The 16,227-nt window shown below is 36.7% G+C and overlaps 1 protein-coding gene across 2 annotated transcripts in view; it reads left to right on the plus strand.

The window, feature by feature from the left end:
* grik3 (glutamate ionotropic receptor kainate type subunit 3) overlaps positions 1 to 12,219 on the plus strand; it is a 91,711-nt gene extending 79,492 nt beyond the window's left edge. For both annotated transcript variants that reach the window (XM_063486200.1, XM_063486201.1), the window contains 5 exons: positions 2,608 to 2,726; positions 8,013 to 8,230; positions 10,337 to 10,562; positions 10,811 to 11,061; positions 11,756 to 12,219. In XM_063486200.1, the coding sequence (XP_063342270.1) occupies positions 2,608 to 2,726; positions 8,013 to 8,230; positions 10,337 to 10,562; positions 10,811 to 11,061; positions 11,756 to 12,121 (1,180 nt within the window). In that variant the 3' untranslated portion in view covers positions 12,122 to 12,219. The remainder of the gene's footprint in view (positions 1 to 2,607; positions 2,727 to 8,012; positions 8,231 to 10,336; positions 10,563 to 10,810; positions 11,062 to 11,755) is intronic.
* The last annotated feature ends 4,008 nt before the right edge of the window (positions 12,220 to 16,227 follow it).

The raw sequence follows: 16,227 nt of genomic DNA on the forward strand, positions 1-16,227 counted from the left end.
AATGATCCAGACTGAAATCATTCACAGACAACAGGGAGTGCTGTTATTATAGTCTGAAAATAGATGTAATTTAATAACTGGCAGCACTAACATTTTAACAGACAAAATTGACAAAAAAAGTTCAAAACTGTGCTGGAGTAGTATATATTTAGCAAGCTAATGTTTGTGAATGCAAAAATGAGGCTTTTGCTTTGTTATGTTTAATTGCCAAGCTGTGTCCAGGTCATTATTTCTATGGGTATGCAGTTGGTCTAACTACATTCTTGGTCGTGTAGAAATGAGGTCTATTTTTCCTTATAGCCACATTAACAAACACTGTGAAAAGCAGAACCTATAGTCGCTTTCTGCATTTGTAGTGGTGGAAAATTAATGGTTATTTGGGACATGTGCATTTAGCTGAAGAAGGCACACATATGACAAAGTGAGACCAAAATCTCTAATACTTCAGCCACTGTGTCGTCAGTACACTTTTGCTTGGCTACCCTCCAACTACAGTGAAAAAACATGATCAAAAAGTCCACATCAAGTGGAAGTATGGCCACAGGAGAATGCAAAAAAAAAAGAAGTTGTATTAGAGTTTCCCTTTTTACTAAAATCGCAACCAGCAAATCTAATAACATATATCAGCAACACATAATGTATTGAATGAATCCAAAAAACTGTTGTTTGCAGTCCCTACCCGGGAGAGTTCTGTTAAATGCACAGTACCTTGTTCCGCAGCATCACTCTACTGCATGTAGGCTGCTGCATTGTAAGCATGAAGTCTGAAACATGCTTATGGCTCTGGTTGACAGCACAACCTTTTTAGACATTAGCAGAGAAATCAGGAGGATTGAATCAGTGCTCTCACATTGCCTATGTAGGAGTTGCTCTGAAATAATGAAAAAAGGCATTCTGGTTTTCCTCATTTGTGTCCTGTTTAAGTCCTGTTCATGTGTATTTTGGCTGTGAAAATCTCTCCTATTTTCCGAGCCTCTATCACATATTACATGGCCAAGGCTTTCAATTTAACATTAAAGTAAAACAAAATGAGACTGAAGGAATTCATTAAAATGTTAGAGAGCACCACATTTGTACAACAGCTGCCCAAGGCCTCTTTGATGTCTGCAAATGTTATTAAGGGCAGATGAGTCGCGAATGCTAATGGAAACACTTAAAGATAGTAACACTGGTGAGTATATGTGGCTGTTGTCATTTTAGTCTATGTGAAACAACACTTAGGCAAGATCACAGTGGGCAAATACAGTTTTTTAATGTTCATCAGTTCATATATCTGGATGCTTAAATAAGACTAGAATTAATGAATGACGCCTGGAAAAGCCTCTGTCTATTTCATGATTAACCATCGGTTCAGTTCGCCCTCAGATTAAAATAGATTGCTGACATATTAGAAAATATTTCTGCGCTGTGTAATTAGATTGAAGTCTATTAGTCTTTTTATAATATACATTCTAGTTAATTCAATCTTTCTAGATTATTCCTGCCATATCCCTTCAGAACAGAAAATATACAACCAAATATTCAGTATAGGAGAGTCAGTGGACTGTTTTAGTTACTCATTATGTCTTCTGCCATATTCTGCCACATTAGCAAATAAGACACGTCGGGGTAATGATGACACAATTCTTGCCACGAGCACACCAGAATAAAATATAGTTAATATTAATACTTTTAATACTTCTGTACTCCTGTGCAGTAAAGTTGCATGGGGTGGAGGGTGGGTGTCACAGATATGGAAAGTTGCATGCTTTATGCTTTCATGTGACTTTAACAGGGGTCCTTATTCCTCACATTCTAAAACATGACATTTTACACCCTCTGAAAAATTGTATTTTAATGCTTCAATCGTCACCTTTAACTACAAAGCATGTTGGAAAAAGTCAAGGGGGCTTCCAGAGGTAAGGCTTAAAAAACTAGGACCAGTGTATTTAAATTTTTGATGTGACATTTGATAATAGTTTGACAAAGTTTTTGCACCTATAAAACCATTCCAGCTACTGCATATAAACTATATTATACATATTTTGCCCAGACATTATGGCCGTGTTCATGGCCAAAATAACCGACCGACTCCGGAGTCCCCCAGAGTGACTCAGCTTTGTTGTTGTAACTCATTGTTTTTGTGTTAAAGCCCACAAATTTATTGCTTGCATTATTCCTTTGTATTACTAAAAGACTATCAGAGAGCTATTCTTAGTGGAAGAAAAGGCCTAAAACTAGCTGTACAGTTACTACCCAGAGTTAAGGCAGATGACGGAGACAAAATTCTAGATTAATGAATTAATTGATTATTGGTGTTGCTCCTCAGCTTGACAGATGTTTACTTATATGTTCACCAGATCAACCTTAGAGGCTAATAATCAGTCCAAGGTAGTATTTACAGCTTAATTTGCTGCTAATAATCAATTAATCGTGCTTTAAGTAGTGCTTGTAGAGTTGCTGCCTAATGCATCATTAGCTCTTTTACTCTAAACCAAAGATGAAACTCTGAAAGAGCAGTGCTATTCAACATTGTTCAAGAATGATGAAAAAGATATAATACTATTGTTCTTTGATCTTGTGACTGGTAAAGGTTTTTGACTCCTTTCCAACGTCTCTTAATCCCAGATTCAGTCCATACGAATGGTATGACGCCCATCCTTGTAATCCTGGATCAGATGTGGTGGAGAACAACTTTACCCTGCTCAACAGCTTCTGGTTTGGAGTTGGTTCCTTAATGCAACAAGGTAAGGCGGCGCACACATCCTCTTTCCTGTCAGAAACAATCCTGTCACCCCCACCCTCCTTTTCTCTTCACCACCAGCTCCCACTTTCTGCCTCTTTAACTGACAAGCTCCATGATTTCCATTCCGTGACTGTTTCATAAGACATTTACCTGTCAAGAACAACTGCCGAGCTCAGTCTTACATGACAAAGGGAAGCTGTTGTCACCTACCTGCTGTTTAAAAAGGGAAGAGTAGGTGCCAGGCACTTGTCAGAGATTGGCGGGTAAGGGTGGAAAACATCGTTGCATTTATTTCCACGTTACACAGTCACTGGCCCTGCTCAAGAGCTTTCTGAATGTTGAGGACGCAAAGGGTAAGTTGAGGAACATGTTTGACAAATGCCAGCTGTCAGCTATGCTCGAACTGGCTGCTGTGACGTGTTCAGCACCGCTTGGCTTGCGCTGAGAGTGGCCGGGTGTAGAGAATCCATATGCTTCAATTATAACCGTCCAACAAGTAGCCCACCAACTTATGTCACTGTTGATGCCTTATAATTTTGAACTCAGTCATCATATATTTTAGTGTCAGATCAAAAAGCGTATTGTCGATGTAATATTATTAAGTAAAAGAAGAGGGATATAAATAAGTGTTTGCTGTTAGGCAATTGCTAGGTGTCCCTGAAAGGGATAGGTAGGCAAATAAAGGCCCAGAAATAACATAATGAAGTCAACTGTGGAGAAAAAGACCGACGTAACAAAAATGTTTAACCTCAGTGTAACAAGACAAATCAAGGAGGCTTAGTGAGACTCGGCAGTGGATCTTTGCCCGTAAGGATAGCAAACACATTCAGCAATTCATTAAGCACAGAAATTCGGCGGCACTCTTGTGAAACTGCATAGCAGCTCTGCCAATTTGCTGGTGCAGACAGAGGGCTATGAGTATAGCACCAGTGGGCTGGAAGGGAGAGGAGAAAGAAAATCAAAACAAAATGAGCTAGTTAGTAGCCTATATTATTAAACTAAACTGGGGAGAATTTTTCATTATAATTCATGGAGTGTTGTCTGTAAATGCCTCAGCTCCAGTTCTTCTTATTTAGCCTGCTGAAGCTGACTAGAGCTGCGTCTGCTGCTAATCAGCTCTTCATAGTTCATTGAATAAATTTCTTCACACCAGGATATCAAGTTAATATAAGGTTAGTGTTCCAATAACTGTTTCTCCGTGAATTTTTAAAGAGGTACAGTCAAACCTATATTTCAACATTTAATGCATCGACGTGAAAAAAAGCGACGACGCAGACTGATTCTGGGATGCGGTGACACACATTTGTGCTATGGTACCTTGCACACATGCTGCACGGTGGGATCTGCAGCGAGTTATATTTTGTCTGTGTCACATAAACAGACTTCCCTTGCTTGTCTGCCAAACACAGTGACAGCAGCTGAGACGGAAGCCATTTCCTTGACATGTTTAAAATGCAAATGGACGTGTTTGAGAAAATCCAAAAAAATCTACCAGCTTGTCTGTGGGAGGGAGGTGTCCTAGACAACACAAAGAACATAAAATATGAGGAGGTGCAAAAGCAAACACTTTGTGTGCTTCAGATGTGTTCCTGGGGTCTCGGTAGGTTTTTGCTCACAACATGTGTGATCATTTCTTGCAAACTGGTTTCTGCAAAATAAGCACTGCAATGGAGTTTCTGATATTTGAGATGACATCGTTTCTTTATTAATTAAAGCACATCTCCCCTGCATAATATAGATAGGATTGTGAATGTATTTTTACCATGATTTTTTGTTTTAAGATTTTAAATATAACATTCTTTATTTTGTTATTTACACATTATTACATTGAGGTGGGTTTCTCTCACTCTGGTTGAGAAACTGGAGCAATGTCCTTGTATTTTTTTTTTTGTATCTTATTTTTTTTTTTAGAATGGCATCAAAATTTACTTAGCCTACTTTGCGTGCAATGGAACAAACATTTCCATTCGCAAGTGTCCTTATTTTAAACCAATTAAGTAAAAGTAAAAGCCTCAAGCTTGGAAAAGGAGTTTTTGTCTGACTCCGTAGAAGAGAATGCTAAGTGCAGGTAACTATTCTCATGGGAAAGCCGAGTGCTAGTGTTGAGGTGAGACATTGCTTGCGGGAAGAAACACTCCAGAAAACCAGGTGCATCATACTTAGCACGATGCATTTCTAAATTCAAAGAGAAACTCTCTCCCCGCCCCCAAGGATGACAACTCAAAAGGCATTATTAGATGGAAAGCAATCTGTTCGTTTATTGAGAAGAAAATAACATCATACTGTCAAAGAGACTTCTTAATTATTGTGTTTTGATGAATGTATGCTGAGATGTTAGTAGTAGCTATAGAGATGGCATATTTATCATGCATTAACCTACAAAACAAGGAAAAAATCCTTTTACAACTTAAACAACTATTTCAAAATAGAAAGACTTCATTCAACATGATATAGAACTCCTAACATTATAAAATTAATACAGAATCAAAATGCTTCTATAATGCAGACCTTTACACATTCAATAACAAGTGAAAGATTTCTAGTTCCATTCCGGCAGGAGATGCAAATCCCTGTAGGGTTGCATCAGGAAAAAAAAAAAATCAAAAATCCGGAGCTACCTGCTGTGGCGACCTCTTGTGAACAAGAGAGCAACCGAAACTAGTACTGCATAATGCATAATCTTACGACTTAAAAATGCAACACTACAATTTTTACATAATTCAGTGCAAATTAACGTTCAAAAATCAGCCGGGCTATTTTTTTTCAATATTAAGCGATGACCGTAGTTTTTGAAGTATTGTTATTGCTCACATTTAAGTGGAATTAGCAAAGTATAGCAAATCAAATGCTTTAGTGAGCAAGAATTTGCTTTGCTGTGTCGGCGATAAGAACTTTATAATGTGCAATAGGAGAGATCTGATGCAATAGTAAGAAGATGCAACTGTGACATGTTTTAACATTTACAATTGTAGGCACCATGCTTGTCTGTGATGATGACATACCTTACCATGAGAAAATGAAAATATTTTGATAAATATACATTTAAATTGAATTATTTTTTTATTTTATAATAACAAAAATATATCAATATAAATGCTATATAATGCATTACACAAATAAATATATCCAAATGATTGGATGCTGTATTGTCAGTTTATTTTAATTACCAGATTAAACATCTGTAATGTCACAGTCATCAGTGTATTTCAGTAAGTTATAGCTTGAAGTTATAGCTTGCAGTACTCAAAATCTATATTAAATTGAAAGTATATAGGCTAAACATTTTTTTTTTAAAGATAAATTATTATAGTACTACAGCAATGTAATTATTTTGCTGACTACTCCTGTTTGAGACATAGCCTAATGGGTTAGTTTGATGTATTTTTTCAGTGGCCTATTGCATTAAAATAAATATTATAGTCTTGTCCTTATTAGTGAAAAGATATCAACTTCACCTGTAGTTAGTGCACATGTATGTTCATTTTATCAAAACATTGCTAGTGTTTTGGAAGCAGTCTGTGAGATATTAAGGAAAATCTTAAACATTTTTAGTCTCTCTCGCCTAAAAAGCCTTTATGAGTTAACTTTGAACTTGTAAAATATGATATTTTCTTTTGAGAGTATGCAATATAATACGAGAAGTTTCACCGCTATTTACTGGAAAATGTATACATCAAGGGACAGTGAATTTTTATTTCAGCTAAAGGTTAATAGGCTATTGGTTATTGCTTTAGCTAGGTTAGCTAACTAGTTTAAAATCATTTTTTCTGCTTGTTAAACATAATATACACTGTTTGTAATATACTCATTTTTAGAAATACCTTAATTGGTTATGGAAATAACCAAATCAACATTTCTTCTGAGAAAGTTTAGAAAAAAATAATAATGACATAATGCTAATTAGCTTAGCATTAGATATATACTGGATGCAAGAGAAAGCTACTGTAGCCAGAAGTAAAATGTTTTGTTGCAAGATAGTAAAATATTAATCAATACACACATTGTTTCATCTGTTACTTTGTTAATTGATCACTAAAAAAGGAAAAATGTCTGAAATGTCAGAAAAGGCAGTGTAGCTCCTGGACACCAAGATGTGAAGCGCTGGCTACTCATAGGATCTGTATTGTTCTCCCAGAAAGTACTTTGTTATTTCCTCAGTTTACAAGAGACCTTCTTCAAAGAACTGTATGGTATATTGACACCATTTTATTTCCCTGGCACTACATGACTGATCTGCTTTTTGTATTTATTAGAGTTTCTGATGCAGCACCATATACTGCTCCCTGCTGACAGCAGCGCTTTATAGTGTGGAATTCAATTGAGTTACACGTTGCTTCACTTCATTTTTAGTGCAACAAGAGAATGCATCTGGATCTTCCATCTCTGAAGTCATAGTGAATTAAAGGATGCTACTGTCTTTCCTTGTTTGTAACCACGCAGAGTCTTTGTCAGACCACAAAGGACAAATCCAATCAAATTTGGTAGAAGAGGTTAAAGAGCTGACCACTCTGCCCCTCTTCTGTGGGCTTGTTACTCTTCAGAATTGCCCTCGTAAATCTTCTCAGTAAAGTAACAGAGTGCACAAAGCACAAGGGTATTTTAAAGGTTGTCAGAGATGAGATATAAAGTAACTTTAACACCAGTCAGTGAGCCATTGTAAACATAGTATTACTCAGCAGAGGACCACTCAAAGTCGAGGTTGATGCAGAGGTGCACTGTCAGTCTGGCTAGGTATTATAGCTTACCTTTATTTTCTTCTCATTTGTATACTGGTGTCGATGATTTGACACAATACCTCAATGTATAGAAATGATAAGTTATGAAATGCCATGAGGGTATAAATAAATAAGCTTTTCATAAGATTTCATATCCTATGTTTTCACAGATTAAGTTCTTTTGCAGCTGCTTTACCAAAGCTGACTTCTAAGAAAATATTGATGACTGAACACAATCAAACACATCAATTATTTCATTTTCATCTTGCTTGAAAAAATAAATAAATAAAAATAATGTAAAACTCTAAGCACCATACAGTTTTACTGATCTGATCTGCCATTTTTGAATTCTAAGCTTAGAGTGTGGCTAACCTGCCAAGCGCGCATCAGTTTCCATTTCCTCACTGACAGTACTTTGATCAACACTAGTGGCACTGCCAAAAACACTTGCAGACCAATTAACAAAAATGCATGGTCATGTCACTGCATTTGTTTTATTCAGTTACACTGTTGGCATGTACAATTGTATCTAGCTAATTGTTTAATAGTCTCTCACTCTGCGTTGCCTACAGGCTCAGAATTGATGCCCAAAGCCCTGTCGACCAGGATAATTGGTGGGATCTGGTGGTTCTTCACGCTCATCATCATATCATCCTATACAGCTAATTTAGCAGCTTTTCTCACTGTGGAAAGAATGGATTCACCTGTGGACTCAGCTGACGACATTGCCAAGCAGACCAAAATCGAGTACGGCGTGGTCAAAGATGGTGCAACGATGTCTTTCTTCAAGGTACAAATGGTAGTATTATTATCAGAATTATATTACACATATAAATTCAGTTACATTTTAATTCCCACAGCAAAGGCTTTTTTTTCTTTTTAGTTTCTCCACTTCTCTACACCGTTTGATGTGTTCCAGATGATGTTTTTTATTCCGAAGTTTCAGCGATTGCCTGAAGGGTCTTGACTTTATTTCATTATTTTGAGCTTTGCTTCAGATGCTTCTGCTGCTGTGGTGCTGAATAACACATGTAACAGAGTTACAGTTTCTCGGAGTAAGAAAATGAAAACACTGCACATTTCTATTGAAGACACGTCCATAAGATTATGATATTCAATTGGAATAAAGAAAAAAAAAGAATACTTTTTCAAGGCATCTGCCTGCCCTAGTTTTTTTTTTGTTGCCCTGCAAATCCTGTATTTTAGTTTATGAATACTTTAGTCTTCACTGTAGAGTTTGATTTATGCATATTTTTTGTTGATAATGTTTACATCGAAAACAATATTGATGTGCTGATGATGTATGGAATTGCATTTTGCTTATGTAAAGGAGTATCACCATAATCCCAGTTTACCATGTATGCAGAAATAATCTGTATTTCTGTAACTTTTTCCAATGTAAAACTGTTATTTTTGATCAGTTTCAATATTTTGATAAATCACGGTTGTGATTATTGCATCATAAATAGGAGACACAGGTGTATAATTATCCGAGACTCACGTGCCCTCTGCACCCACTTGCTCTTACAGAAAGGCTTAATGATGTTAACTCAATGAGGCAGAGAAGCATGATAAATACTGATGAGACCAGGGAGCAGATAAAGCCTCTGCAAATGGATGCATTTGGTCCTAAACTTATTTAGAAAAATATATTCAACTGTTCGTAGCTTTTTTCTGGATGGAGTCACACATGCTGTGTGCTGCACATACAGAGGACTGAGGTCAAAAAAGCTACCAAAAGGTTGTGACACCAGATGATTTCTGTTACTAGCATTTGGGGATTAAGATTGTATTGAGATTGTGTATAATTTAAGATTTGACTGATTATTTCAACACATTTATAACACAAGTTAAGTCTAGTTATACCTTTATCCAGAATAAGACAGCTTTTAAATCGTGATCGTGAAATTATAATAGTGTTGTAGCACATGTTTCGTTTCTATAGAAAAAGAGTCAACCACTATAGGCCAGAACTTATCTTATGAGCTGCCCATTGGATTAAAACAAGTGCACTAAGGAGCCTGTCTATGACTATTACCACCTACTAATGATAGGCTGAAAAAATGCCTGATGTAGCTCCCATTGTTCACTGGGGAAAGATGGGGAGACGTTCTTTATTATGAGTCATTCATGATTTACACACTGCTGTAACACAAATAAGCCGTACTAAGCTACCATATGGTAAGATGCCAACTTGGCAGCATTTGCCATACATCTTAATTGGTACTTTAAAGTTTTAATATCAGACTATCATATCTCAGTTTTAAGCAGCCAAGATTGTGCTTATACTGCAGTTAACAATATTAGAGGGCTTCTTATAGTGGCATCTTTCACAATTTGAAATGGCTTATACTCTTTAAATAGTAATTATCTAGGATTAGACATGGCATAAATGTGACCTCCTAGAAAATTGCATGAAATACCACATAGCCCGATGTAACACTAATGGCAAGGCTGTCTATTATTGCTGCTTCAGTAGCACTTATGAGGACAGATATGTACAGAGCTTTAATTTACTGTCCTTTAATCTCGTGACAAAGAAGATATGGGTAATCATTTAAATCTATTTGGTCACTAGCTAAGAAACTGTATTGTTAAGTGTTGTAAATGAACAAGTGTCATCTCTGACATTTTCTATTCAATTTTTTTTAAAAAGAAGGAGAAAAAATCCCCCTAAGTTTTTCTTCCAGAGGGACTAGAGAGATTTCATGGTTAGCAGTATTTCCACATTTAACACCTTGGGCATCTAACATCTGAAATTTATTTATTTAAAATTGATTTTTTTTTTTTAGTGGCAGAAGCATTGTACTTTTTTTAGCTACTTTCTCTCGCCTGCAGCTAGGGAACTGTTAAAATGAGTCACTTTTTAAAAACTGCATCTTTTCATCCTTGACAGAAATCTAGAGTTTCTACTTTTGAGAAGATGTGGGCCTTTATGAGCAGCCGGCCAAGAACATCACTGGTGAAGTCTATTGAAGATGGTATTCAGAGGGTGTTGAAGTCAGACTATGCCCTCATTACGGAGTCCACCACTATTGATTACATCACTAGAAGGAACTGTAACCTGACACAGGTGGGAGGACTTATCGACAGCAAAGGCTACGGCATCGGCACTCCCCTCGGTAAGACTTTTAAATGGCTAGCGAGTATATTTGAGACTAGAAGTTATAAAAATTGAAAAGTCTTCAAAAGTTATGTGTTACTTTTTGAAGAAGGAGGTTGAGGTATTACTATTCAGTGGCAGCAACATAAAACTTTTTTTTTTTTAAGCTACTAGTGAGAGTGTGTCACAGCATGTTTATGAACCTTATTATCACAGAGTCCAGCTGGTGTTTCTTCCAAAGTAAAATAGGCCTTATGTTGCTTCCAGGCTCTCCGTACAGAGACAAAATCTCCATAGCAATCCTAAGCATCTTGGAGGATGGGCGCCTACACATGCTAAAGGAGAAGTGGTGGAGTGGGAGCAGCTGCCTGGATGAACGGCATCGCGAAACAGGCCCCATGGGTATCCAGAACCTGGGTGGTATATTCATTGTGCTGGCATCTGGCCTAGTGCTATCTGTTTTTGTGGCAATTGCTGAATTCATCTACAAACTACGGAAGACTGCGGAACGTGAGCAGGTATATGTCCTCATAAATTAACAGAAGAATATATTTTTTTAAGTATGCATGGAAAATTATTTAGAAATTAATTTAATTACACTGTACTAGTATTTGATTCACCTTGCTTTTTGCTAAGAAGTTGGTGCATGTGCCATTTTGTTATTTTGCTGCGTTCCATATAGCCGCTAAACCAAAGCTGTGCTCTATTCATGGCTTTTTCGTTCAAACATGTTATAAAAGGATTTGCATGCCTTTGGCTAATCCCCAGGAGGACTTGGCCATAACACCACAACATTTACTTATTTTAACAAGCATAATTGCAAATTGGAGCATAGAGACGTAATCCATTATTAGTCACTGGCGATGTCAGAATATCATGAGCCCCTTTGCTGTTGTAAATCATTCATTTGAGTCATGTTAAGAATATAGTTGCATGTTCTCACACCAAACTTTTTTGACACAGAAACAATAAATTGTGTGAACTCTACGCGGGGTGGTGTTGCAGTTTGATATTGCTGACAGCCATGCACATGCACACAATGCAAACATACCAGAATTAACCCAACATAAATGTTTTTACCCATTTTGTGCTCCTTAGACTGCCGACACTCTCTGCTGTCAGAACAATTTAAAGCTAAGGCATTTACCCCCCGTCCCTTTCCCCTCTTCTCCTTCTCGCTGCCCTCTCCGCATCCTCCCTTTTTGCCCAGAGGTCTTTGTGCAGTGCCATGGTGGACGAGATCAGACTGTCGTTCACCTGCGAGAGACGGGTGAAACACAAGCCTCAGCCTCCAGTCATGGTGAAGACGGATGCAGTGATCAACATGCACGCCTACAACGACCGACGACTCCCAGGAAAGGACAACATGAGCTGCAGCACTGGGATGACTCCTGTGTTCCCGTGACAATGTGTTCCCCACAGGGCAAGAGCCTGCTGAGCAATGTTTCAGGGGCACTGCCAGTGACTAGAGACAATGGTATAGATGGGATCACCAGATACAGCATTAACCACAGTGACATGGGAACGCTAACAAAACATGGGCAACTGAAAATGGCAGCATCAGCCACACAGGTATGACAACATTCACCATTGTAATCCAAACTGAAAGAGGTAAAAGCAGTATTCAGTGAGGTTCTAAGAAAAAAAAAAGCCCATTCCTGAGAAAGGAAACAGTATATACCCAATCAGTTTCAAGTCTGATGTTTACGTGCGCAACATAGAAACACAAGAAAAAAAACACAATGTTCAAGGAATCCTGAATCAGGCTGAAAAAACTTAGCAGAACACAGCGAGAAGAATGGCTCTATGGACAATGGCAATAAATGAGAGATATACAATACAAGAACGGAAGGAGCTCTTATTGAAGTTCAGTTTTGCCACATGCGAAAATTGAGTTTCTACCTTTACCCAATTGATTTACACACTCCTAAATGGCCTCAGACAGCAAAAAATAATGTTACCTCAAACTTGTTGTCTGGGCTTTAATGGTTGTCATTGAGTCAAAAGGTATAGGAAAACTAATTTAGTATGTGCAGTATTGTTATCGGTGGATGGCTAGTTAAAAGTTGAGCGATTAAGTTAGTTGTAATTTGTAATTAATTATATTGTTAGACACAAGCAATCATAGTCACTGATGCAAAGTGAATTGTTGAGATGTATTAAAAAATGAGAGATACCACCTTGCTATAATGGTCCTAATAATACCTTTTGTGTCTAATAATTTTGTACATGACTAAATTTTATTAACTTAAAATGATGATTGCCAAAGATATGATTCAGTAGAAGCATTTACATTAGCATATGGGGCAGAACGGTTCACTTAGGAGCACAAATCTTGCATCCAATGAAAAGTCCAATGAAAAGCAAATTGGAGTGTTTTAAATTTTGTTGTAATAATCTTGTTGTAATATTTGTTCAAACCATGCAGGGTAATAGGTATCCTAAATACATTATATTTTATGGTTAAGCAAACCAACTTAGATTAAAAAAAATGTTTATCAAAATGTAATGTAAAACAATCATTGCACAAATAACACAGGAAAACTTATTGATCAATTTCCTGTTCAAAGGTCAAAAATGTCAAACAATTTTAATAATAATACTGAAAATATTGAAGCAGTTTTGACTAGTTGTGGCAGCCTGCAGTTCTTCTAAAATCTCTAACTCTTGATTGGGCTGAAGGGCATTAGTTCAGGCATTTCTGTTTATATTACAACTGAGAGTTTGTTTTGTTTGGGTTTTTTTGTTGTTTTTTTCAAGCATTTAAGCATGACATATTCACTAAAATATGCGTTTGGTCTTTGTCTAAATGTGGCCACAGGACCACTGAATGTCCCAACTTCTTCTGGCATTTTGAACACTTCATTCATCTGTGTGATCTGCAGGCTTTTTGGACAAATGATTGGTTTGCGTTATATATACTGGGCATAAGTTTGGGTTTAAATGGGCAAAGCAAGATTCTGAAGGTCATCTGCGACCAGAACGTCCGTATTCTTCTTTTCAGTTACCTGATGTGGACTGAGTGAATTCATACGTGTCGTGTGTGAACATGCTGAAAGACAATGTGGTGACAGATCACAGTTTTGTGTGCTCATATACTGTATACTATACTGTATCTAAAGCGAGTGTCGTGCCCAAGAAAGATTCGAGGAGTCTGTGAGCTGCTGTCGCCTGAAAGCTGAATGAACAGCAAACCTCTGTGAGGTTTAAATTGTTGATACGCAGAAACAACATCAACAACAACAACAAAAAAATAATAATTTGTAACTATCTATGATTCAAGGAAACTCCAGTCTGTAATACTAAGCATTGATTTGGTAGAGATTGACTGTATTATTGTTTTATCAATTCCCTCCTGCAAAGTAGAATATGTAGATAAAATCAGGGGGAGAAAATGTATTTTGCTAAATTTATACTGTTATAAATGAATTCTGTTAACAGGTAAATATGTTCTAGAGGCTATTTATTTCATTAGAGAGGTCAATTTTAACTACTTGATCACTTTACCCCAAATCCATAGCCCCACACCTTTTTTTAATTTATTTAAAAGAAATGCATTATATAATATGGTATATTGGATTAATATCATCTGGATGGAAAAAATATACAGTATGTAAATCTTCTTATATGATGGCGAGTATATTTCTATGAGGTGAAAATGAAATGGAAATGCTGAGCTTTCCTAAGAATTTGGGGGACGTTGTTTTAGAGTAGGATTATATTACGTAACCCTAACCCCGGACCTTCACTCTTCATGAAATCCTGATGACAACCTGGTCTAAAGTACGGCTGTGGTTGATACATGGTTCTGCTATGTTACTGTTACCCTCATGTGAACTGTAGCTTTTCATGCAGGTTATTGAAAGACTTAAGATTGCTTTTCACGTCTGTAATATGTGAAAGTAAATCAAAATGTCATCAGATTAGTTGGAATTACAACAGGGTTTCGGATTTGGCTGATCCAGTCAGTTTGATTACTGAATATATATGTTTTTTAAGAAATAAATTAATGTGAATAATGTCATTTTACACAAACTTGTAAGAAATGTGGGAGAAAAGTGTGTTCCATTAGCAGTGTGTGATATGAATTTTGATTTTCTAGCAGTCATGATGGTATGCCTTCTTATGTATACCTTTCTTTTCAGTTGCAAAGCTTCTATCATTTGGCAGAAAACCTCTCAAACAATATGATAAATATGTTGGTGCCAACCAGGGTTTTCTTTGTGGACATGCAGAATTTCTATGAATATAGTTTTTGTAAGGTTTTGTAAAAAAAAAAAGAAAAAAAAGATTTTGTTTTCCTAGTAACTGTATGTGTTAAAAGAACATTAGAATAACCCACAGCCGAGTAAAACATGGGGAAAATCGACAAAATACTATATAAAAGCTACTGAATTATTTTCTTTTTAACACACTGTGAATAATTCAATTGTACAGTTTGCTGTATGGGTTATATGAGGTTTTAAATAAAAATACAAACTATTTATATCTGTTGATCTACTGACTGATTAGTGATGTCCCATCATGCTAAAGATGTGGCTTTAGCATGTTATCACTGAATATCTTTGAGCTGTCAGTATCAACACATTCAGAGTTACAGTTAAACGTTTTACAGTGAGTCTCACATTCAAGGTACTATTTGCATTTCTGTGATTTTGGTTGTGCCATGTTAGAAAGCTTGCACATGTGCCGAGAATATTTCCTTGAATCAGATTTTGATTATCATTATGAAGAACCTGTTAGTGACTATGCATTATGCAGAATGCATAAGGAAACATCAAAGACATAACAAAAATTTATAACAGCAAGCGAGTATGATGATGAAAATATATTGTCTAATTACAAATACAAACAACCATGTGTGGAAAGAGAAGTCAGTGCCCACTGTTTAAAGACTTTGACTCAACATCTGATGCTTTCAGGCAAAATTCGAGGATTTGAAATCAAACTGAAAGGCTGCATAATAGGATGGCATAAAGAAAGTTATCTTAGCCAAATGCCTTCTATAGAAAATAAGATTAATATTCAAAAATATATTCACTGGCCACTTTAGTAGGTATACCTTCTTACTAACAGGTTGGTCCCCTTTTGCCTTCAGACCTGCTTAATTCTTCATGGCATAGATTCAACAAGATGCTGGAAACATTCTTTATGGATTTTGGTCCATGCTGGCATGATAGCATCACATGCTTACTTGATAAATAGTATCTTAAAGGCATGTCCCTAAGAAATATGAAAAAAATCCATCAGAGACCTGATACAGGACCCGAGGGACGCATCTGGTTTTCAGCTAATCGTTTGCCAGCCTCATTAGAAATGGTCTCAGGGTAAGGTTGGCTGTCAAGAATCCATTCCTAAGCAAGGGAACAGGTAGAAAAGGCTGAGGTACGCAAAGTTAAACAAGCACTGGACTGAAAATCAGTGGCAGTAGGTCTCATGGAGTATTGAATCCAAATTTAAAATCTTCTGTTCAAGGAAAGGCGTACACGTGTAAGCGTCTACAGCCATCTGTCAAACATGGTGGAGGCTCTGTTGTGGGTTTGGATTGCCAGTGGTGTTGGGGATCCTTTTAAAAAATTGTGTAATTTTGAATGCAGATTTTGATACACCATACATTACCATTTGGAAATAATCAGATTGGCAACAACTTAATTTCCCAAACACACTACCTATGCAGTAAAAAT

Source organism: Pelmatolapia mariae, linkage group LG10_11 (assembly GCF_036321145.2).
Source record: "Pelmatolapia mariae isolate MD_Pm_ZW linkage group LG10_11, Pm_UMD_F_2, whole genome shotgun sequence".
Taxonomy (NCBI): Eukaryota; Metazoa; Chordata; class Actinopteri; order Cichliformes; family Cichlidae; genus Pelmatolapia; species Pelmatolapia mariae.